Source organism: Lissotriton vulgaris, unplaced genomic scaffold (genome assembly GCF_964263255.1).
Source record: "Lissotriton vulgaris unplaced genomic scaffold, aLisVul1.2 SCAFFOLD_710, whole genome shotgun sequence".
Taxonomy (NCBI): Eukaryota; Metazoa; Chordata; class Amphibia; order Caudata; family Salamandridae; genus Lissotriton; species Lissotriton vulgaris.
In genome coordinates, this window is record NW_028245732.1 from 683,621 (window position 1) to 707,805 (window position 24,185).

General features: G+C 51.4%; 1 protein-coding gene across 1 annotated transcript in view; it reads right to left on the reverse strand.

The window, feature by feature from the left end:
* Positions 1 to 24,185, reverse strand: part of LOC147666301 (histone H4 transcription factor-like) — a 157,018-nt gene that overhangs the window by 26,334 nt on the left and 106,499 nt on the right. The window contains 3 exon segments of the mRNA XM_086949149.1: positions 7,962 to 8,100; positions 8,685 to 8,805; positions 8,909 to 8,986. Coding sequence (XP_086805275.1) covers positions 7,962 to 8,100; positions 8,685 to 8,805; positions 8,909 to 8,986 — 338 coding nt within the window.

The window sequence follows — 24,185 nt, forward strand, 5'->3', positions numbered from 1 at the left end:
CAGCTTCAAAAGGGTGGACAGCACCGGGACCTGTGAAATCCTGCTGCTTGAGGCAACGATCATGGCAGGGGCAATACTGTTACTCACTGTGCAGAGCAATATAGGCATTGCACTTTACTTCGTCCCTCAAATTTGTCAACTGTCAAATACACTGCGGGCTCCTCCTCTAGCATGTCCTCTGAAACAAAAGCATACTAGAATATGGGGTTTGTGAGGGGCTTGCATGTTTGTTGACACCTAGCCTGGGCAGCGCATGTGCTGCTCTGCGAGCAATGGTTTATTGGAGTATGTACTTGAAGCCCCACCCACTTTCTGCCCATTTTTGTCATTGTCTTGTGTCATTGGCCTTCGTAAATGCTGGCTTCTGATTTGTTATTAGGCATGTTAGTCCCTCCTTAGTACCGCCTAGTCTTCATTTGTACCCTTCCATGAGGACTGCCCTTTTACTTCGGTTGTTACATGGTACGTCTTCTTTAGTCTGTAAGCACTATTTTCTTTGAGTTTCTCTCACTGCTAGAGGGCAGGAGGGTCTCTCCTGTGCAGTTGTGACCACCGGCTTGTTTATTTAACTCGTAGCAAACCGGGAGTTCTTCAGGGGCCATAGTAGACAGAAGGGGGCAACTCAGCCAAACCTTCAATCATTTGTAAGGTAATAGGTCTCACATTTGTGTTTAAGCTATTGGCATAGCCTTTTATTTAGGTTTTAAAAACCAAAACATAAATAAAATGCGTTGTCATTTACAACGCCAATACCTCAAACTTGTGTAAATGCAAGACCTATTGGGTTGCAGATGCTGGTTTGTCTCTGGCGTTACATAGACCCAGCCCAAGGTAGTAGGCCGTTAAAGCCCAGAATCAAGCAAACACAATGGCACTGAAAAATGCGGTGCCTACCACCCTGATAACAACACTACCTTGAGCCTCCAGGGCGAGTAATCTCTTGCCCAGCCGGCGCATGCGCAGCTGTGTTCACTTATCCAGCTGGTTTAAAAAATAAAATAAAAGCAACTTTCATGTTACTTACTGTCTGAAACAAAGCACTATGAAGCCTTTCAGTAGCAACTCCATGTTTTAAAAAAAAACGTATTTGTTAGGGGCAATGCCCACTTTGCATCTTAATGCCAGTAGTCCCAGCTTAATGTCCAACCATAGTCTGGCTAATAATCTCTGCGTCTTGGACATTTTTTGACTGCATCAATATTTTCATGTTCTTATTGGAAGCTCTTCCAGGATACGTCCGATCTCACCAGCTGACAAAACTCTAAAATGGATCACGTATTGGGGCACTGATGGTTTATGTTTATGGTGTACATCATAGCAAGTCATCCTTCCTTTCCCCTTTGATGCACAACCTTAAAAAACTTTAAATTTTCAGAAACATTCGTGGACCGAGCCAGTAGGTGGAGGAATAGTGCTTAGCATATGGATTAAAATGCAAATGCTACTTACCAGTATGCATCTGTTCTTGGCATGTAGGGCTGCTGACATTCATATCTGTGCATAGATCGCCGCCTAGTGTTGGGTCCGGATGATTGCACATTGTTGTCCTGGAAGAGTCTTCGAAGTATCACGAGATAGGTGGCTCCTCCCCTGGACTACAGTGCGCATGGGCATCGCCTCCATCCCCAGATTGTTTTTAGCCATTGGCAGAGATGGAGTGAAGTATGTGAGTGATGACCATGCTATGAGCATATACATATATACATATGAATGAAATACTGCAGCTGCTACAGGCGCCGGGGAGGAGGGTGGGCGATATGAATGTCAGCAGCCCTACATGCCAAGAACAGATGCATACTGGTAAGTAGCATTTGCAGTTCGAGGCATGTGGGCTGCTGAATTCATATCTGTGCATAGAATACATAGCAGTCCCACCATTAGCGGCGGCCGCCCGTGCCAGCTGCAGCAGTCTGAAAAAGTGTTTTGAGAACAGCCTGACCAACAGCTGCCTGCTGTTTGGAATGCACGTCTACACAGTAGTGTTTAGTGAAAGTATGTGTGGTAGACCATGTGGCTGCTCTACAGATATCTTCTAAGGGAATGTTACCTAGGAAAGCCATAGAGGCCCCCAACTTCCTGGTGGAGTGGGCCCTTGGTGGGATAGTGAGAGTGCGCTTAGCTTTAGCGTAACAGATCTGAATGCATTTCACTATCCACCTAGCGATCCCAGCTTTGGAGATAGCGTTTCCCTTGTGGTGTGTGGCAAAAGCAACAAAAAGCTGCTTGGTTTTGCGAAAATCTTTTGTCCTGTCTACATAGTACATCAAGGCTCTCTTAACATCAAGGGTGTGGAGCATCCGCTCCGCCAGCGTCTCTGGGTTTTGGAAAAACACCGGCAACTCAATTGTCTGGTTTATGTGGAATTGAGATACCACCTTGGGTAGGAATTTAGGGTTAGTGCGTAGCACCACCCTGTTAGCATGTACTTGGAAGAAAGGTTCTTGGATGGTGAGCGCCTGCAGCTCGCTAACCCTCCGTAGCGATGTAATTGCTACTAAGAACGCAACCTTCCAAGTCAAAAACTGAAGCTCACAAGAGTGCAGTGGCTCGAAGGGAGGACCCATCAGCCTTGTAAGAACCACATTGAGGTTCCATTCTGGAGCTGGTGGGGTCCTTGGTGGAATGACTCTTTTGAGTCCTTCCAGAAAGGCCTTGATAGCAGGGACCTTAAAGAGTGATAGGTGTTGCCTATTCTGGAGGTATGCTGCCATAGCAGACAGGTGAATGCGGATGGAAGAGTACGCCAGATTGCATTGATACAGATGGAACAGGTAACAAATGATGTTTTGAATGGAAGCATCCAGCGGGTCAATATCGTGGTTAACACAGTAGATGACAAACCTCTTCCATTTAGCCGCATAACAAGCTCTCGTAGTGGGCTTCCTTGCCTCCCGAATGATGTCCATGCAATCGGGAGGAAGATTGAGGTAGCCAAACTCTAGGACTTCAGGAGCCAGATCGCCAGGTTGAGCTGTTGCGGATCTGGGTGCTGAATGTCGCCATGGCTCTGCGTCAGAAGGCTGGGAGTGAGATGAAGCCTTTGATGCGGTACCACGGACAGTTCCAGAAACGTGGTGTACCATGGTTGGCGAGCCCACGTCGGAGCAACCAGGATGAGAGTCATCGAGTGCTGCCTGAGCTTGCGTGCCACCAGCGGTATCAGAGGTGCTGGGGGAAAAGCGTACGCAAATCTGCCTGACCAGTTCATCCACATCGCATTGCCCTGTGATTGCGGGTGTGGGAATCTGGCGGCGAAGCTTTGGCATTTTGCGTTCTCCTTTGTGGCGAACAGGTCTATCTCTGGATGACCCCACCTTTGGAAGTACGGTTGGAGTACTGATGGATGTATCTCCCACTCGTGCATCTGATGGCTGTGCCTGCTGAGCAGGTCCGCCATCTGGTTGTCTTTGCCCGGGAGATGCTCCGCCATGAGGAAGATGTTCCTCTGAATGGCCCACTTCCACATGCTCTGAGCCAGATGAGACAGCTGCGGAGAGTGTGTGCCTCCCTGCTTCTGAATGTAGTACATGGCCGTCATGTTGTCCGTCCGGATCAACACGACTTTGTTGCACAGATGTACTTTGAACGCCTTTAAGGCCATGAAGATTGCCATCAGTTCCAACACATTGATGTGCATCTTCCTTTGCTGTAGTGTCCAGAGTCCCTGCACTGTGTACTGGAGTACATGTGCTCCCCATCCCTGGAGAGAGGAGTCCGTTGTCAGGATAATCTGTGGCACAGGCTCTTGGAATGGTCGGCCCTTGCAAAGGTTTTGTGGATTCCACCAATGCAGAGAGTTGTATGCCCGACCGCTCACCAACACTAGGTCTGTCAGTCGCCCATGAGCCTGAGTCCACTGACGTGCTAGGCACTCCTGAAGCGGACGCATATGTAGTCTCGCGTGCGGGACAATGGAGATGCAGGAGGCCATCATGCCTATCAACTGCATGAACACCTTCGCTGGAAGCGAGTGCTGAGGTCTGAATCGTTGGATCAGCGTCTGGATACTGGCGATTCTCACTGAATTTGGCTGCGCAGTGGCTGCCAGAGTGTTGATTGTCGCGCCCAGATACTGTCGCACGTGGGCGGGCTGGAGATGGGACTTTGGGTAGTTCAGAGAGAATCCCAGATCGTGCAGGAGATGAATGGTGCGTGACACGTGGTCGACGCACTGCTGTTCCGTCTTTGCTTGAATGAGCCAGTCGTCCAAGTAGGGGTAGACGTGGACGTTCTGGCGACGGAGATGCGCTGCCACAGTCGCTAGGCACTTTGTAAATACCCTTGGCGCCGTGGTGACCCCGAACGGCAGAACCCTGAACTGGTAATGCTGGTCTAGAATCGTGAATCTGAGATACTTCCTGTGGGAAGGATGCAGGGGGATATGAAAATAGGCATCTTTCAGATCCAGCGTAGCCAGGAAGTCCCCTTGCTGAAGCAGGGGAAGCACTTGCTGTAACGTGAGCATATGGAAGTGCTCCGAGAGGACGTACCAGTTTAGGGGCCTGAGGTCCAGGATGGGCCTGAGGGATCCGTCCTTTTTGGGGATCAGAAAATACAGGGAGTAAACCCCTGTTCCCCGCTCTTGCAATGGAACGAGCTCTATCGCCCCTTTTTGCAGCATGACTAGAACTTCTTGCTGCAACAAGGTCAAGTGCTCGCCGGACATAGGACGGCTCCTTGGGGGTATGTTTGGTGGAATGGAAGTAAGTTCCAGACAGTACCCGTACTGGATAAGAGACTTGACCCACCTGTCCGTGGTGATGGATTTCCACGCTGGCAGGAACTGCTGGAGTCTCCCCCCGACCGGTGTTGTATGGTCGGGGAGCAGTGACAAGGCGTCACTGCTTGTTGGCGGTGGCGGACCTGGAGCTGTTGTTTCCACGTCCCCTGCCCTTGACGTTATTGCCTCTGTAACCACCTTTACCCTTGTTGTTGTACGAGGTTTGGGTGTTACTTTTGTAATACTGTGTGGACTGCGATGCCTGACCCCTTGAGGTGCCTCTGGAAGTGGAGCGGCGAAAGGAACCACTCCGAAACTGCTGACTTTGTAGGGCCCCCATAGACTTGGCAGTTTCCGTATCTTTTTTCATTTTCTCCAGTGTCGCATCCACCTCAGGGCCAAACAGGTGGTCAGGATTAACTGTTTGGTTCAGTATTGTAGTTTGGATGTCGGGTTTGAACCCTGAAATTCTAAGCCAGGCATGCCGTCTAAGCAACACACTGGTATTGATCGCCCTGGAGGCTGTTTCTGCCACATCCAGTGCACATTTTATGGATGCATTTGTAATGAGCTTTCCTTCCTGAATCAGCATTTCTCCTGCCTCCTTGTACTGGTCAGGTAAGTGTTGCAGTATCGCTTCTAAGGTGTCATAATGAGCCCTATCATAGCGTGCAAGTAGGGCTTGTGTGTTAGATATTCTCCAGATATTAGCTGCCTGTGCAGCAATCCGTTTGCCTGAGGCCTCAAAGATCTTGGACTCTTTGTCTGGGGGAGGAGCGTCACCAGTAGTTTGCGAGTTCGCCCTCTTCCGAGCGTTGGAAACAACCAATGAATCCAATGGCAAGTGTCCCTTGATATATGTTGGATCCGAGGGCGCTGCCTTATATTTCCTGTCGATGCGAGGGTTGACCACACGCGCCCGGGTGGGCTCCTTGAAGACCTCCGTTGCATGTTTAAGCACCCCTTTAAGCATCGGCAGCGTTTTGACTGACTTTTCAGCTACTGAGAAAGTGTCAAATAAGAAGTCCACATCCACGGGGTCCGAGTGCAGCTCGACGTCGTGGTTAGCCGCAGCTCTCTCGATCAGAGCGTTAAAGGCCGCCGAGTCCTCCGTCGGGGACGTTTTGGCCGCAAAAAGTTGCGCGTCCTGGCCCGACTGCGGGTCCTCTGGGTCGCCTCCGGCGGACCAAGGTTCGTGCTCCTCCTCCGGATCCGAGTACGCCGGATAGTTGTACTCGGCGTCTTCCTCGTACGCATCGCCTGCGGCGGAATGCGTTGGCGAGTGTCCTAGGGCTTGTGGGGACACAGGTTCCACCAGAGCCGAAGAGTCCGCAGAGTCCCTTTTGTTTTTGAGAGGGATCCTAAAATGTTCCAACGCCGGCCCCGTAGTGATCTTCCTCTTGAGGAGAGACAGTTTCCCGGTGTTGGCGTCGATGATTACCTCACGATGTTCCTCATCAGCAAGCGGCTGGAGCCGAAGCTTCGACACCACCAAGGCAGCTTTCGGTGTCAATACCTCCTTCGAGGGTCCGTCCTGTTTCGGCGCGAAGGCCTTCGGCGCCGACTTGGGTGGTAGGGTAAAACGGATAGGCGTTTGCTCCTTCGCAGGCTTAGGCGTGAGCTTAGGCGTTACAGTGTCCTGAGCGGGAACCACACTGTCCTTTCGTATCCGCTGCAGGGATTCCGCTACCTTCTTCGTCAAGGCCGGAGAGGGCTTGACCGGCTCGAGCGACCTCTCTGCGTCGAGAGCCTGATCGCTTGCAGGCACTTTCTTCGGGGCCGACGCCCCATGCCTATGCGCGTCGTCGCCCTGACGCTTCTTCGGAGCCGTCTTCGGGTCCACGACCCCTTTCGGAACCGACGCAGCCGCGTCGGACGACTTCGCCTTCGGCGCCGACCCCGAGGGTTTCGGGTCGGCCATCTTGGCGTGGCTCTTCAAGTCGGCCATCTTGAATTTTTTGGAAGTTGACGCCTCCAGAACCTTCTGCACCAGCGTAACTTTCACTTTCGGTTTCGCATCCGAGGGTGCGTGACCAGACGGCTTCACTTCCGTTTTCTTCAACGTTAGTGGCTTCTCATAAATGTCCGTGACCGGGCCCGGAGGCGGGGACGTAGGACTCATAATTAGATCTTGGGTAAGGCCCGAAGGCGATCCCTCGACCTGGGCCGTATGAAGGGGAATAACCCCTGAGTCTGGTTGGGGATGCTCCTCCTCCGAGCTATCCCCCACAGTGGCAAAAGCCCGATCGTCGTCCCCTACCTCGTCGGCGACTTCGGCAAAGTTCTCCTCACCCGCGTCGTAGGTCTCCCCCTCGGACGCGGGACTAGAGTCCGAACCTTGCACGTCGTCTTCGCCTTCAACAGATTCCTGGAATATCTCGTCTGGTGGGGGCGCCGCAGTAGCCGATAACTTAGCCTGGAGCCTATTGGCCCGACGAATCTTCAGAGTCTTCTTGCACCGGAATTTCGAACACGCCATGCAGCTGTCTTCGTCGTGGTCCGGTGACAAGCATGTATTGCACACAGGGTGCACGTCGAGGTGTGAATATTTGGAGTTACACACCGGGCACTTCTTAAACGGTGTTCGCTTCATAGCAGAAGTGTAGTGTAGGCCCGTCCGCGCCGAAAGCACGTGGAAGGGCAGCAAGAGATCGGAGCGGAGAGTCAGACAAGAAACCCGTACGCAACTATACCGACGCTCAGCCTAAAGACCTTTTGGTCTCGAGTAGAAGTAGAACAACTATCGGTTCCGACAGAGGGAACCGAAACACATCCGAACCCAATGGCGGAAAAAAACAATCTGGGGATGGAGGCGATGCCCATGCGCACTGTAGTCCAGGGGAGGAGCCACCTATCTCGTGATACTTCGAAGACTCTTCCAGGACAACAATGTGCAATCATCCGGACCCAACACTAGGCGGCGATCTATGCACAGATATGAATTCAGCAGCCCACATGCCTCGAACACAGGTTAACACTGCCAAAATAGCTCTTGGTTCAGACAGTATTTGCTTTGTAATAGACATGCACAAGGATTCGGGGATAGACATACTTCCCTTAAGATAAACTCAACCTTTGAAAATATACTCCTGATTTTTAATGCTGGCATGTACTGCTATTTCTTCTCCCAGCATGGCTTTAACCCCCGAACTCCACTGTATTTTATCATCTCTGCCCCGAGGACCTTCCTACCTCGAAACAAACCCTCCGAAACCCAAAATATAGCCCCTCCGTTACATACCTCATGAACTTTTCGATGGTGCAATTTGATGGAGGCTATTGAGCGTGCACTGAAGTCACAGTTCTCAAACTCGCAGCAGTAAGTGGGGCCTTTGCTGTGAGTGTCCAGATGTCTACGGAGATCGATAAGATTCTTGCAGCTATTGAAAAATAAAAAAGGGGGGGGGGGGGGATTAAAATATACATAATTTGAAGGGTAAAAAAAAAATATAAGTGTCATCAAGTTTAGACTTCAACTACCCACCAGACAGAATCCACCCTTGTGCAGCCATGGTACATGTAAACATTCAACTCTGTTATGCTATTCAACAAGGATACAAATTATAATTAAAAAACACCAACCTAAAAACAAAAATACTACTTTAACAACTAACTCCGACTCACCAACTGCTTCCCAATCCTATGATCAGCTCTTGATGCCCATCTCCCACCCATTGAATTATTCACTTTACTCCATCTCCTTCCATGAAACTCTCACCCCAAACAGCAATCCTATTATTAGACACTTCCTCCCTTGAGCTCAGCTTCTCTACCCCAAATCCTATACTCAGTTTTGACACCACCCCTGTCCAGATGACTACATGTCATTTTTGTCCTACCTAACCCACCCTCTTTCAATACTGCACTCCAACCAAGTTATACGCTTCTCCACTTTAAGCTTCCCTTTCTGTATCCTTTAGCACTTCCCCTTTAAAGCCTATTTTCCACCTCTTTACTGTCTCACCTGTAGTCACAAAACTGGCACTTGTGCGGACGTTCATCGCTGTGCCGGAAGCGTATGTGATTTTGAAGCGAGGAAGGCTGGGGGCAAGTCATGTCACAGAGGGGGCACTTGTAGTAATTCACTGCAAATGAGAGAGATGATCAAGCAAGACTTATTAGATGGGGACTGAAAGAGAACAGGCAGATATCGGAGTTAGGCAAGTCCAAACTGTTCTGTTGACCCACCATGATTCCGCATATGGTCACGAAGCAACCGCTCTGTTGCAAACCTCTTGGAGCAGTGCGAGCACTGAAAGTGCAACTCTAAGAGAGGGGAGAGAGCGAGGACAGGTTAGCCAAAGCGACAAAGTTAGGGCTGAGCTTTTACTGTAAAATAAATTCAAGTTTTTTAAAATCATAAATTACAAAAAGGCCAGATTTTGATGCACCTTCTCATAACGCAATATTCAACTTCAACACTCCTTGTCTGAGAAATAGCATGGCATGGAATGTATCTGCTAAATTTCGACTTACCTGGCCAACAGAAAATACAATGGCCAAGTGCTTTAAAATTCTACATTCGAAAATTGCCCAGTATTCATCTCTGGATATAAGAGAGACAGTGGACAGAGAGACAGCTTGCGAACATAGTCTGAGGATTGCTGCGAAAGCATAGTGTCACTGGCATTTAAGGTTGTTAGGAGAACGCAACAGCTCTCCCAAAGAGTGGACATCTAAGGCAAAATAGGATGGGGTTTCGGGGGGGGGTGTGGGCGAAGAAGTAAGGAAGGGGTAGAGCGTGATGAACCCAGAAATACCACAAAAGAACACAATATTTAGGGGACCTAAAAAGAAGGCAGAGACATTAACGAACAAATGAAACAAGAACAGAAATGAAATATTAACATCTTTTTGCGACATTTGTAATAAAGCTTGAAACATTGAGAGAACATAATTGAACCAGTTGTTTTTGAATGGTTGCACAGATTGATGCTGTGATGGCGCGGAGTGATGCTGTGGTGGCGCTGAGTGATGCTGTGGTGGTCGCTGAGTGATGCTGTGGTGGCGCTGAGTGATGCTGTGGTGGCGCTGAGTGATGCTGTGGTGGCGCTGAGTGATGCTGTGGTGGCGCTGAGTGATGCTGTGGTGGCGCTGAGTGATGCTGTGGTGGCGCTGAGTGATGCTGTGGTGGCGCTGAGTGATGCTGTGGTGGCGCTGAGTGATGCTGTGGTGGCGCTGAGAGATGCTGTGGTGGCGCTGAGTGATGCTGTGGTGGCGCTGAGTGATGCTGTGGTGGCGCTGAGTGATGCTGTGGTGGCGCTGAGTGATGCTGTGGTGGCGCTGAGTGATGCTGTGGTGGCGCTGAGTGATGCTGTGGTGGCGCTGAGTGATGCTGTGGTGGCGCTGAGTGATGCTGTGGTGGCGCTGAGTGATGCTGTGGTGGCGCTGAGTGATGCTGTGGTGGCGCTGAGTGATGCTGGGGTGGCGCTGAGTGATGCTGGGGTGGCGCTGAGTGATGCTGTGGTGGCGCTGAGTGATGCTGGGGTGGCGCTGAGTGATGCTGGGGTGGCGCTGAGTGATGCTGGGGTGGCGCTGAGTGATGCTGGGGTGGCGCTGAGTGATGCTGGGGTGGCGCTGAGTGATGCTGGGGTGGCGCTGAGTGATGCTGGGGTGGCGCTGAGTGATGCTGGGGTGGCGCTGAGTGATGCTGGGGTGGCGCTGAGTGATGCTGGGGTGGCGCTGAGTGATGCTGGGGTGGCGCTGAGTGATGCTGGGGTGGCGCTGAGTGATGCTGGGGTGGCGCTGAGTGATGCTGGGGTGGCGCTGAGTGATGCTGGGGTGGCGCTGAGTGATGCTGGGGTGGCGCTGAGTGATGCTGGGGTGGCGCTGAGTGATGCTGGGGTGGCGCTGAGTGATGCTGGGGTGGCGCTGAGTGATGCTGGGGTGGCGCTGAGTGATGCTGGGGTGGCGCTGAGTGATGCTGGGGTGGGTGGCGCTGAGTGATGCTGGGGTGGCGCTGAGTGATGCTGGGGTGGCGCTGAGTGATGCTGGGGTGGCGCTGAGTGATGCTGGGGTGGCGCTGAGTGATGCTGGGGTGGCGCTGAGTGATGCTGGGGTGGCGCTGAGTGATGCTGGGGTGGCGCTGAGTGATGCTGGGGTTGCGCTGAGTGATGCTGGGGTGGCGCTGAGTGATGCTGGGGTTGCGCTGAGTGATGCTGGGGTTGCGCTGAGTGATGCTGGGGTTGCGCTGAGTGATGCTGGGGGTTGCGCTGAGTGATGCTGGGGTGGCGCGGAGTGATGCTGGGGTGGCGCGGAGTGATGCTGGGGTGGCGCGGAGTGATGCTGGGATGGCGCGGAGTGATGCTGGGGTGGCGCTGAGTGATGCTGGGGTGGCGCTGAGTGATGCTGGGGTGGCGCTGAGTGATGCTGGGGTGGCGCTGAGTGATGCTGGGGTGGTGCTGTTGTGGTGCTGAGTGGTGCTGTGGTGGTGCTGAGTGGTGGTGCTGAGTGATGATGTGGTGTTGCTGAGTGATAATGTGGTGGTGCTGGGGTTGTGTTACTCTTTAGGCACAACACAGACGCAAAATCTCATTTAATTTGTTAAATGTTATAATGTACTCAAATGTACCCATGATGAACTTGTGTGTGAAGTGTTAAGAATTGATGGCACGTCTTGTGAAATCACTTCCTATGAGGCAGAGCGTAGCAAGGGGGTGGGGGGGGAGGTTGGTTTTGGTGGTCCAGCCTGGGCGGCATAGTTTTGGGGTCGGCAGCCTCTCCCTCTCTAACCTGCCAGCTCGGGGCAGTAATCGCAAACAGTCCTCACTTTCTTTTTTTACGGCTTGTGCCCTGCATTGGCCACAGGCACAGCTACATCTTGCGCTCACTATTATTTGTGATTTTGTTACCTTGCATTCATTTTTACATACACTCACAAACGCAAATGTTTTGTTGTACGCACATACTGCAGTAGCACGGCCTCACAGTTTAAAAAGCACGAGCAGATATGCTCCATCTACATCCTGACGAGCCGCACCAAATAACATTTTTCATGGTCTCTGCAGGAAGAGCATAAACACTGACAGCGTTTGTTTTGGGAGAAATAAAATGTCCGTCTTACCACACACACACATTATTTATTGCAGCTTGACCTTTTCCCACAATGCGTAGAAGTGCTACACCTAGACCCTGCTAGAATACATTTTCCAAGAGTACGGAAATGAGGTGCGATGTAAAAAGCATCCGTTTAAAGGAAGCTGAACGTAATAATGCCATTATTTCCACTACTCAGCCCGCCGTCATCGAGCAACACGTCTCAATCTTCCACCACTTCGCCGCACGCACGCCACTTTGTACCCGCTTGTTTGTTGACTGACAGTCTGCTGCTGCGACGTCACGGAAGCCACAGATATGTTTTGAAAGGGGCCCTTCCACTTGGTCATGGAGTTAAAAATACCGACCATATCTGGCAGTGTGCACGCAACATTCCCCCTCTGAAGTAAGGCAGGTTTTGTGATGATGTTTTGAAAGCAAATCAGAGAGGCAAAACGTGGCTTTCTTTTACGCGTCATTACAAGGGAAATGCGCCGCTAGTAGAGGAATGATGCCAGGGTAAGGTCGATTAAGATTTCATTAGACCATTGGCATTATGCGGCAACGGTGAATCAAATGATGTGACACGAATAGCTTAGCATTGTATCACTTTAATTGACATTCATACAAAAGGTGTCCTCAGTATATACAATCGAAAGGCGTCTTAAACAAGTGTATGATCAAACAGTCTTTACCCGAAATACTGCTTTAGTGTGCACATCGTTTGGCTCCTGCCCCTTTCCGTCACGCTAGGGGCTCGGCTTGTTTTCAAGCTATTTCACCCTGCGGTTGCGCTTGTTTCGGCGCGCGCCCACCGTACCCACCGATCCCCGGCTTGAATGCTGCAGCTGGACTGGAGCCTGAACACGGTGTCCTTCCGGCGAATCGAGGAGGTGGTGAGCGGTGTGTGTGTGTGTGTGTGTGTGTGTGTGTGTGTGTGTGTGTGTGTGTGTGTGTGTGTGTGTGTGTGTGTGTGTGTGTGTGTGTGTGTGTGTGTGTGTGTGTGTGTGTGTGTGTGTGTGTGTGTGTGTGTGTGTGTGTGTGTGTGTGTGTGTGTGTGTGTGTGTGTGTGTGTGTGTGTGTGTGTGTGTGTGTGTGTGTGTGTGTGTGTGTGTGTGTGTGTGTGTGTGTGTGTGTGTGTGTGTGTGTGTGTGTGTGTGTGTGTGTGTGTGTGTGTGTGTGTGTGTGTGTGTGTGTGTGTGTGTGTGTGTGTGTGTGTGTGTGTGTGTGTGTGTGTGTGTGTGTGTGTGTGTGTGTGTGTGTGTGTGTGTGTGTGTGTGTGTGTGTGTGTGTGTGTGTGTGTGTGTGTGTGTGTGTGTGTGTGTGTGTGTGTGTGTCGGGGGGTGGTGGTGTGTGTCTCTGTGTGTGTGTGAGAGAGTGTGTGGCGGGGGGTGGTGGTGTGTGTCTCTGTGGGTGTGGGTGTGGGTGTGTGGGAAACAGCAACTACAACGAGGCTGTTTCCACGAATGCAGTAACCACGCATGCTTTACAACGCATGCGTGGTTACCACTATAACCTTTACCATGCATTCCTTTACTACGAAATACGCAGTAAAGGAATGTGAGCTAAAGGTCCAATAAAAAAGAGGGGGTGTTAGACCTGTCTGGCTCTTTGGCGAAGTCCCTCCTAATTTTTATTTATTTTGTCCCCTTTTTGCCCCTCATACCCTTATTAATTTTTTGTGTCTACTGACTTTTTGTAGGTGTTGGCCAGGGGGATAGGTGTTCTCTCTCCCCCTCATAATCTTTTGCCTCAGGCCCAGAGGCCTGTTCTGACAGGAAAGTTGGCACCACCTAAAATGGTGGCCACCAACTGCCCCAACTGTCACCAACAGAACTTGGCCATAGCCTAACATAGGGCATTCCAGAACCTTCTGGTCCATTCTGGACCACTGAAGGGCAGCCTATATAAGGCGGAATGCGGGCAGCCATTTTGTCTACCTGTGGAAGTCAGCTGGAGGACAGGTGGTAGCTGAGGGTGGGAAGAGGTTGGACTCAGGGTTGACCTCCTGAACTGGGAGGCTGCTTTACTGGTTTAACCCACTATTCCCCTGTTGGTTACTTGTCCTGGCCCCGCTGTGGGAAGTTGCTGGAGACCCTGGGCGCCTAGCTTGCCCCCCTTTCTAACTAATAGTGGGGAAGCCCATAGGAGAAGGAGACTGCAGCGCTGCGGAGCGCAGTCCTCTGCCCAGAGACTGGTAATTGAGTTGGACTGTCCCCTGGTCCCTGATTCCCTGGAGCGTCACCTCTCACCTGCTGTGGTGGAGCGCCACTGAGGAGAGCAGATGCCAGGAGAAAACGGGCTGTTCCGCCCTTCTGAACCCCCAAGTTGGTACTGGACGAGCGGCGCCGTTGTGGAGCCGAGTTTGTGTGCCCTGTGGTGAGAAGCAGACCGGGAAAAGCCCTTGTCAAGTGCCCAGTGGAAGAGCAGCGTCAGACAATCAGCGCGGTCTCAGGAGGTGAGACACTTCTCTTTCGCGCATGCCCAGTGGCGCTGTCAGGCTCCGTGAGGCGGAGTTGGATTAGTGCAGGCGGGAGTGAGGGAAGCGTCGCGCATGTCTGGAGGATCAGCGCGACCCCTTCCAGAGCGAGGAGAGCGTCGCGCATGACTGGAGGAGCAGCGCGACCCCTTCCAGTGTGAGGAGAGACGCTGAGAGTCCCTCGGCGGTTACTACACAGAGGAGTTTCTCTCCCCCCGGCTCGAGCGCCCTGCGGTGAAGTGAGCGCGAGCGGGTAGGGAGATCTATGAAACCCCCATCGGCCCCCTTTCTGAAATCAGCCTGAAACCCCCATCAGCCCCCTTCCTTCTGAAGAGTATTAGCGGGAGCGGAGCAGTGCGACCCCTTCCCAGCGCCTGTGTAACCCTGTGTGGCCGGGCTGGTGAGGAGGCGGCGCTGAAAAAAAGAGACCCTCAGCGGTGAGCTCCAGCTTCCAACGCTGCATCACAAGTAAGGTGGGGGATCTGGGTTAGTAGAGACTGGACCACAAGAAAGGAAGGTCCTACAACTAAAACTACTGTGAACAAGTCCCTAGTGTGAGTTCAGGGACAGGTTTAACGATACTGTGGTCTTGAGACTGGAGGGAAAACTCCCAAAGTACTTAACCTTTACAAGAAAGCCTCTCTGGTTACTGAGGCAAGATAAAATTGCCAGATTGATGAACTGAGTAATATTGCTGGTTATGATGTTTGTTTTTATTACAGAGGGGGACAAGTGAAGAAACTAGATAACAGTAGTGATAGAAGCCAAAGTTAATTAAGGTTGCTGTCTGATGCCATGTTCTTTTGACCATAGCTCTTGAAGCAGGTTCACATTCCTGAAGGTGGCACTACTGATGTTCATGATATCCAAATGTAATGAAAGTTACTGCTGATTAATTTATTATTAATTCAATAATATCTTCTTGTGCTTATATTGTATGATAGTTTTCTCTCCCAAAACTCTAGTGGATTGCTCTTTACTTGATTTATTGTAAAGTACTGAACTGTAAATGCTAAACGTATAAGAGAACAGAGTATATTATTTTTATAAAACAGTACTTATTTTCATATAATTTTGGTGTAGTGTTTTCTTTTTGAGTGCTATTGCGTGGAGTTACTTTTGGGTGGTCTGCAACCTCTACACTGTGCCTCTGAATGTTAGTCTTGCCCTAGGCCAGGCTACCTAATTCCAACATATTGGTGCCTAGCGGTGGGATTGCGGACTTGGTTGCAGCTACTTACTAGTAATTTGACGTAATACACCCAACCTACACCAGGAGTTTTCTCCTTGCGGCCCTCCCAATTAGTCTTTTTGTTTTTTCTAAATTTATTCCTGGTGGTGGGTGGAGTTGGCTTTAGGTTACCCTTGCCCCTCTGAAATTTCTGGTGTGTATCCAGGTTTGCCTGACTCACAATGGAGTTCGCTGTGGAAAACCTGGAAGTCTATTCCGTGACCCAATTGAAAATGTTCTGCCAACAAATGGGGGTCTTTTTCAAACATGGTGCCAGGAAGGGGGAGCTCCAGACTAGCCTTAGGGCCTGGGTGGAGGCACACCAAGGGACGAAGGAGGAGGATGAAGAGGTCGACCAGGACATGGTGGGGGAGGTAGAAGAGTTATTCCGCCATGAGGGGGAAAACTTACTCACCGGACCAGTGTTCCACTCCAGAGGGGGCAGTAGCGCCTCTGGGAGAAGCCTAACGGAAGCCGAGCTCACCGATAGGAGGGAGAAAAGACAGTTAAGGTGGGAGTTGGCTAAGTTGGAGCAGGAGAAAGAGGAGAGGAGGATGGTCCACAAGTTTAGACTGAAGGAACTGGAGCTCCAAAGTCTGCGACGGGGGTCCTCTCCTGATAGGAATGGTGGCAGCGAACCAAAGGAGTCAGCCAGGGAGACCAAACCCTATATCCCAAAGGACCTGATAGCGAGCTTCAGTCAGGGGGACGATGTAGCTAAGTGGCTGGCCGCTTATGAGGTTTCTCTGAAGGTCCATGGAGTGCAGGAGAAGCACTGGGGGGGTAGTTTGTACAAGTACATGCCTCCTGCTGGTCGGGACACCTTGCTGGCCCTGGATCCAGAGGAACAGACAAACTACCCCACCATGAAGCTGGCGTTGTTGAGGAAGTTCGGGCTCACCCCAGAAAGGTACCGACAGAAGTTCAGGGGGAGCCACAAGATGAGCACTCAGAACTGGGTGGACTTCCTTGATTACGCCAGAAAGGCCTTAGAGGGTTGGGTCAAGGGCAGTGAGGTAAAAGATTATGAGGGGCTGTACGATCTGTTTTTGAGAGAACACCTCCTCGAGAAATGTTTTCCCGAGCTGCGCCAACACCTGGTAGACAGCAAGCTGACCAATCCCCGGAAGCTTGCAGAGGAGGCGGACATCTGGACAAGTACCCGGGTGTCCTCCAAGGGGACTGGAGGGGAATCTCAAAAAGCCGGACAGGGCGCCCCCCAGAAGAAGGAGGGGGGGGGGGAGAAAAAGAAAGTTCTCTAAAGGTCCCCAAAATAACTTCCAAGGGAAGGGAGCAGGTTTCACCCCTAGGGCAAACCCGCCCCGGAACCCTAATCCTGGCCAAAGCCAGCAGCCCAGGGTTCTCCACTGTTTTGAATGCGGTGGCGTTGGACATTATAAGGGAGATGTCAGATGCCCAAAGAGGCCACCCCCTCCCACCGGAGGAAAGTCACCGGGAGTAGCTAGTGTAGCGCTCGGGGAGGAGTTGCCCTTAGATAAGGGGGGTGAGTGGGCGGGTGTCACCTTAGTGTCCCTGGGAGAGCGGGAGATGGTGCCAAAGATCCAGGTGCCCCCAAATACTACAAAGTATGGGCAATGGGTTACCATCAATGGCCAGAGAGGGGAGGCTCTGAGGGATACAGGAGCCAGTATGACTATGGTGAGAAGTCAGCTGGTGTCCCCAGAGCAGGTTGTTCCTAATGTACTCCACCCCGCCGCGATGGCTGACGGCAGAATGGGCCACTATCCCGTGGCTGAGGTTCCCTTTGAGTGGGAGGGGGTTGCAGGTTCACTTCGAGTTGCCGTAAGCCCTGCCGTGCCAGTCGATTGTCTGTTGGGGAATGACATGGAACACAACACTTGGAGAGAGGTGGAATACCGGACGCATTCTGCGATGCTGGGTACACCTGACTGGGCCTGTGTCAGCACACGGTCTGCGACTGCCCGGAGAGGGAGTTCGCCTGGGTTGGAGCCTGGAACAATGGCCCAACCCGCTGCTAAGAAGGGACAGACCCGGAGACAGAGAAAGCCTGCTCCGGCTTCCACACCCCATGAGACAGATCGGCCACCTGCGGTGGTGGACCAGGAGTCCGTGGAGGGGGAAGTAGACTCTCTGGAGGATTTACCCAACCCTGCGGAGTGGCATGTGGAGGGAGGTCCTACCAGAGAGGAATTCTGTAAGGGGCAGAGGGAGTGCCCCACCCTTGAGGGACTGAGGCGCCAGGCTGAAGCCCAAGCAGCAGGTGATGTTACGGGACATTACCATATTTACTGGGAGGATGGACTCCTCTACAGTGAACCCAAGGTACCCTCGCCTGATTCATCGAGGGCCTTGGTAGTCCCGCAACAGTACCGAGCCTTTCTTTTGGAATTGGCTCATGCCATACCCCTGGCAGGACACTTAGGTCAGGATAAGACCTTTGCACGGCTTGTCCTCCACTTTTACTGGCCTCAGATGAAAGTGGCGTCCAACACATACTGTAGGACATGTGTAACCTGCCAGGCCAGTGGGAAAACAGGGGTGAAGCTAAAAGCTCCCCTGGAACCACTTCCAGTCGTTAGCACCCCCTTTGAGAGGGTGGGCATCGACATTGTAGGGCCTTTGGATCCACCAACAGCAGCTGGTCACAGGTTTATCCTGGTACTGGTGGATCATGCCACACGGTACCCAGAGGCCATACCTCTGAGGACAGTCACTGCACCTGTAGTGGCAAGAGCCCTAATGGGAATCTTTACCCGAGTGGGATTTCCCAAGGAAGTTGTGTCTGACAGGGGGACCAACTTCCTGTCAGCTTACATGCGGGCAATGTGGAAGGAGTGTGGAGTGACCTACCGGTTCACCACTCCTTATCACCCCCAGTCGAATGGACTGGTTGAGAGGTTTAATAAGACCTTGAAGGGCATGATCAGAAGTCTGCCCGAGAGCCTGCGGAGGAAATGGGATGTCCTCCTACCCTGTTTACTCTTTTCCTACAGGGAAGTGCCCCAGAAGGGAGTGGGCTTCAGCCCCTTTGAGCTTCTGTATGGGCACCCTGTACGCGGTCCTCTCAGCCTGGTGAAGGATGGTTGGGAGAAATCTCCCAGGAAACCCCCCCAGGATGTGGTGAGCTACATGCTGGCCTTCAGGAGCCAAATGGCGAAGTTGTGGAAGCAAGCTTCTGACAACTTGGAGGCCAGCCAGGCAGTCATGAAGGAGTGGTACGACCACAATGCTCACCAGGTGGAACTGGAGCCTGGACAGAAAGTGTGGGTGATGGAGCCTGGAGAGCTTAGCGCCCTCCAGGATCGCTGGACAGGCCCCTTTGAGGTGTTGGAAAAGAAGGGTAAGGCCACATACCTGGTGGACCTTAAGACCCCTCGACAGCCCCTACGGGTGCTGCATGCCAACCGACTCAAGCCCCACCATGAGAGGCCCGAAGTCATGCTGATGATGGTGACTGACGGGGAAGAGGAAGCGGAAAGCAAACCTCTCCCAGATCTCTTTTCGTCCCAAGAGAAGGATGGGTCAGTGGAGGGAGTGATTCTCTCTCCTACTCTAACTCCTGAGCAACGGGAGGACTGTCGCCAGATCCTGGAGCAGTACTCTTCGTTGTTCTCCCTTGTCCCGGGAAGGACCCACCTGTGTACCCATGATGTGGACACAGGAGACAGCCCACCAGTGAAGTCCAAGACCTACCGGCTGTCTGACAAGGTGAAGGCTAGCATACATGGAGAAGTTGCCAAGATGCTAGAGCTGGGAGTAATTGAACCTTCCAACAGCCCTTGGTCCAGTCCGGTGGTGCTCGTGCCAAAAGCCGCACCACCAGGCACCACACCTGAACTGAGGTTCTGTGTGGATTACCGAGGACTGAATTCAGTGACAAGGACTGATGCTCATCCGATCCCTAGGACGGATGAATTGATTGACCGGCTAGAAGCTGCCCAATATCTGAGTACCTTTGACCTCACTTCAGGGTACTGGCAGATTTCCTTGACAGATGGAGCAAGGGAAAGGTCAGCCTTCTCCACGCCTGAGGGACACTACCAGTTCTGTGTGATGCCCTTTGGGCTAAAGAATGCCCCTGCCACATTTCAGCGGCTGGTGAACCAGGTTCTCTCTGGAATGGAGAGTTTCTCTGCTGCTTACTTGGATGACATTGCTGTCTTCAGTAGCAGTTGGGAGGACCATCTGCAGCATTTGCAGGCCGTTCTCCAGGCCCTGAGACAAGCTGGATTGACCATCAAGGCCAGCAAATGCCAGATCGGGCAGGGGTCGGTTGTGTACCTTGGACACTTGGTGGGTAGGGGGACTGTGCAGCCCCTGCAGGCGAAGATTGAGGCAATCATGGCCTGGGAACCCCCCAAGACACAGACTGAGGTCCAAGCTTTCCTGGGCCTCACAGGATACTACCGTCGCTTTGTGAAGGGGTATGGCACTATTGTAGCGCCCCTCACAGAGCTCACCTCCAAGAAACAACCTTGACGGGTAGTTTAGACAAAGGCTTGTCAGCAAGCCTTTGAAAAGTTGAAACAGGCAATGTGTGCGGCACCGGTCCTGAGGGCCCCAGACTTCTCCAAGGAGTTCATTGTCCAAACAGATGCATCAGAACATGGCATTGGGGCAGTGTTATCGCAACTCAATGAAGAGGGCCTGGATCAACCTGTAGTCTTCTTATCCAGAAGACTGCTTCCCCGGGAACAGAAGTGGAGTGCCATTGAGAGGGAAGCTTTTGCGGTGGTGTGGGCTCTAAAGAAGCTGCGGCCATACCTCTTTGGCTCGCACTTCCTGGTTCAGACTGACCACCGACCCCTTCGTTGGCTGATGCAGATGAAGGGGGAAAATCCCAAGTTGTTGAGGTGGTCCATCTCCCTACAGGGAATGGACTTCCGGGTGGAACATCGGCCTGGAGTGGACCACGCCAATGCAGACGGTCTCTCCAGGTATTTCCGCCTTAGTGATGAGGACTCCCAAGGGGTTGGGTAGTTCTCCCCACTTTCAGCTGGGGGGGACGCGTGTTAGACCTGTCTGGCTCTTTGGCGAAGTCCCTCCTAATTTTTATTTATTTTGTCCCCTTTTTGCCCCTCATACCCTTATTAATTTTTTGTGTCTACTGACTTTTTGTAGGTGTTGGCCAGGGGGATAGGTGTTCTCTCTCCCCCTCATAATCTTTTACCTCAGGCCCAGAGGCCTGTTCTGACAGGAAAGTTGGCACCACCTAAAATGGTGGCCACCAACTGCCCCAACTGTCACCAACAGAACTTGGCCATAGCCTAACATAGGGCATTCCAGAACCTTCTGGTCCATTCTGGACCACTGAAGGGCAGCCTATATAAGGCGGAATGCGGGGCAGCCATTTTGTCTACCTGTGGAAGTCAGCTGGAGGACAGGTGGTAGCTGAGGGTGGGAAGAGGTTGGACTCAGGGTTGACCTCCTGAACTGGGAGGCTGCTTTACTGGTTTAACCCACTATTCCCCTGTTGGTTACTTGTCCTGGCCCCGCTGTGGGAAGTTGCTGGAGACCCTGGGCGCCTAGCTTGCCCCCCTTTCTAACTAATAGTGGGGAAGCCCATAGGAGAAGGAGACTGCAGCGCTGCGGAGCGCAGTCCTCTGCCCAGAGACTGGTAATTGAGTTGGACTGTCCCCTGGTCCCTGATTCCCTGGAGCGTCACCTCTCACCTGCTGTGGTGGAGCGCCACTGAGGAGAGCAGAAGCCAGGAGAAAACGGGCTGTTCCGCCCTTCTGAACCCCCAAGTTGGTACTGGTCGAGCAGCGCCGTTGTGGAGCAGAGTTTGTGTGCCCTGTGGTGAGAAGCAGACCGGGAAAAGCCCTTGTCAAGTGCCCAGTGGAAGAGCAGCGTCAGACAATCAGCGCGGTCTCAGGAGGTGAGACACTTCTCTTTCGCGCATGCCCAGTGGCGCTGTCAGGCTCCGTGAGGCGGAGTTGGATTAGTGCAGGCGGGAGTGAGGGAAGCGTCGCGCATGTCTGGAGGATCAGCGCGACCCCTTCCAGAGCGAGGAGAGCGTCGCGCATGACTGGAGGAGCAGCGCGACCCCTTCCAGTGTGAGGAGAGACGCTGAGAGTCCCTCGGCGGTTACTACACAGAGGAGTTTCTCTCCCCCCGGCTCGAGCGCCCTGCGGTGAAGTGAGCGCGAGCGGGTAGGGAGATCTCTGAAACCCCCATCGGCCCCCTTTCTGAAATCAGCCTGAAACCCCCATCGGCCCCCTTCCTTCTGAAGAGTATTAGCGGGAGCGGAGCAGTGCGACCCCTTCCCAGCGCCTGTGTAACCCTGTGTGGCCGGGCTGGTGAGGAGGCGGCGCTGAAAAAAAGAGACCCTCAGCGGTGAGCTCCAGCTTCCAACGCTGCATCACAAGTAAGGTGGGGGATCTGGGTTAGTAGAGACTGGACCACAAGAAAGGAAGGTCCTACAACTAAAATTACTGTGAACAAGTCCCTAGTGTGAGTTCAGGGACAGGTGTAACGATACTGTGGTCTTGAGACTGGAGGGAAAAGTCCCAAAGTACTTAACCTTTACAAGAAAGCCTCTCTGGTTACTGAGGCAAGATAAAATTGCCAGATTGATGAACTGAGTAATATTGCTGGTTATGATGTTTGTTTTTATTACAGAGGGGGACAAGTGAAGAAACTAGATAACAGTAGTGATAGAAGCCAAAGTTAATTAAGGTTGCTGTCTGATGCCATGTTCTTTTGACCATAGCTCTTGAAGCAGGTTCACATTCCTGAAGGTGGCACTACTGATGTTCATGATATCCAAATGTAATGAAAGTTACTGCTGATTAATTTATTATTAATTCAATAATATCTTCTTGTGCTTATATTGTATGATAGTTTTCTCTCCCAAATCTCTAGTGGATTGCTCTTTACTTGATTTATTGTAAAGTACTGAACTGTAAATGCTAAACGTATAAGAGAACAGAGTATATTATTTTTATAAAACAGTACTTATTTTCATATAATTTTGGTGTAGTGTTTTCTTTTTGAGTGCTATTGCGTGGAGTTACTTTTGGGTGGTCTGCAACCTCTACACTGTGCCTCTGAATGTTAGTCTTGCCCTAGGCCAGGCTACCTAATTCCAACAGGGGGCTTGGAGGTGCTGGGGGTCTCCCCCCCCCCAAAAAAACAAAAATAAAACGAGCGGAATTAAAAAAAGAAGAAAACTTGCATAAAAAAGGTCCTCAGTGCCCCTGTCAATGAAAGAGCCTCCACAACGTCGGAGCGTAGCGTGTCGTCACTATAGAAGTCCTTTTTCAATTTTCTTAGACGTGTTTTGACGCTTGTTTCTGTGGTTGGTGGAAGTAAGGGCTGCTGATGAAAGGCGTGCAGGTGTCAGGTAAGAAAACAAATCTTTGTTCTTAAAAATTACCCTGACTTAAAGTATGAAGTGTTTCTCTCCTTTCCTTCTGTAGACTGACCCCTCTCCATGCCTCATTTCCCCGGAGATAGCCTACTAACGCTAATAACAATATACACATTTTTTAGCCTATCACTATCATTATGTACAATGGAATGACATATGTGCCTAAGGGACGTAAGATGTTTCGTAGATGTTTTTTTCCGTAGAATAATCCTGCGTTAAAAAATGCTGCGTGCTAAAGCCACTTGTGAAGTAAAATTCGCGTGGTAAAGCCATGCGTGGTACTGGTTAGCGTTGTATAATCATATAACCGTGTGTGTGCGTGTGTGACTAGCCTGCCGGAATCGGAGCGCGTGGTTATGCGCGCCACTCGCTTCGATCCGATTCCGGCAGATGGGCGCGGCCAGGTCTTGTCTCCACAAAAGCTGTGTCGGTCACAATAGGTCTCTGGCGAGACCGCACCTTCGCGCGGTTAACGCCACGAGACCTAAAAACCACCTGTCCGGATTCCAAAGATTGGGGATCTAGTCTGGGAAAAGGTAGCGGTGAAGAAGGAATTTGGGCCTTCTTACAGAAAAGCAGTACCTGTCTTAGCAATCCAAGGAACAAGATCAGTAGTACTACTGCCCCTTGCTGGTAAAAAGGAGAACCAAGTCGTGTCCATCGACTTGGTCAAACCACAACATGCTGCCGATAATAAGTAGTAGGCCCAGTGGACTCCCAAGATGTAGCAGAAGACCAAATTTTGCTACTATCCAAGAGGTTCAGACTCAAAGACTTATCACGTTTGATAAACCTGCAGTAAGAAAAGAAGGACTATGCAACAAAGCCATGGAACTCGTACCTCTTGAGACCCAAATAACAGTTCGTCAAGAAACACCCATCTACAATGATGTAGCCTCTGACTATACCAATATGACAAAGGAAGAAGCAACTCCAAAGATTAATAATAATCCTGATGCAATTCCAACAATTGACAGAACTGCCTCTGGCTATTTTATCAACTTTGATACATTCTCTGAGGATCCCAGTGAACCCGAAGAAAGGCCAGCAAAAAAAACTCTCAAAGAAAAAACAACAGAACTGTTTCATCAACTGGAGAAAATATATCTGGTTTCACCATGGATTGAATTTTGGATTGGTTTGGGTATATTTTTTATCCTACTCTGGCTGATATTAGTTTTAAGCTTGGGACAAATGATAGATGGAAAATACAGTACAATGGACACGGGGAACATCCTTTACAACGGAACCGTTACAACGCGGTACCGTTACAACGCAGGATTTACAACAAAAGTCGTTACAACGACTTTCGCTGGAGGGCGCTCTAGGATAGGGAATAGTTTAATTTACTATCCAACACCTTCCC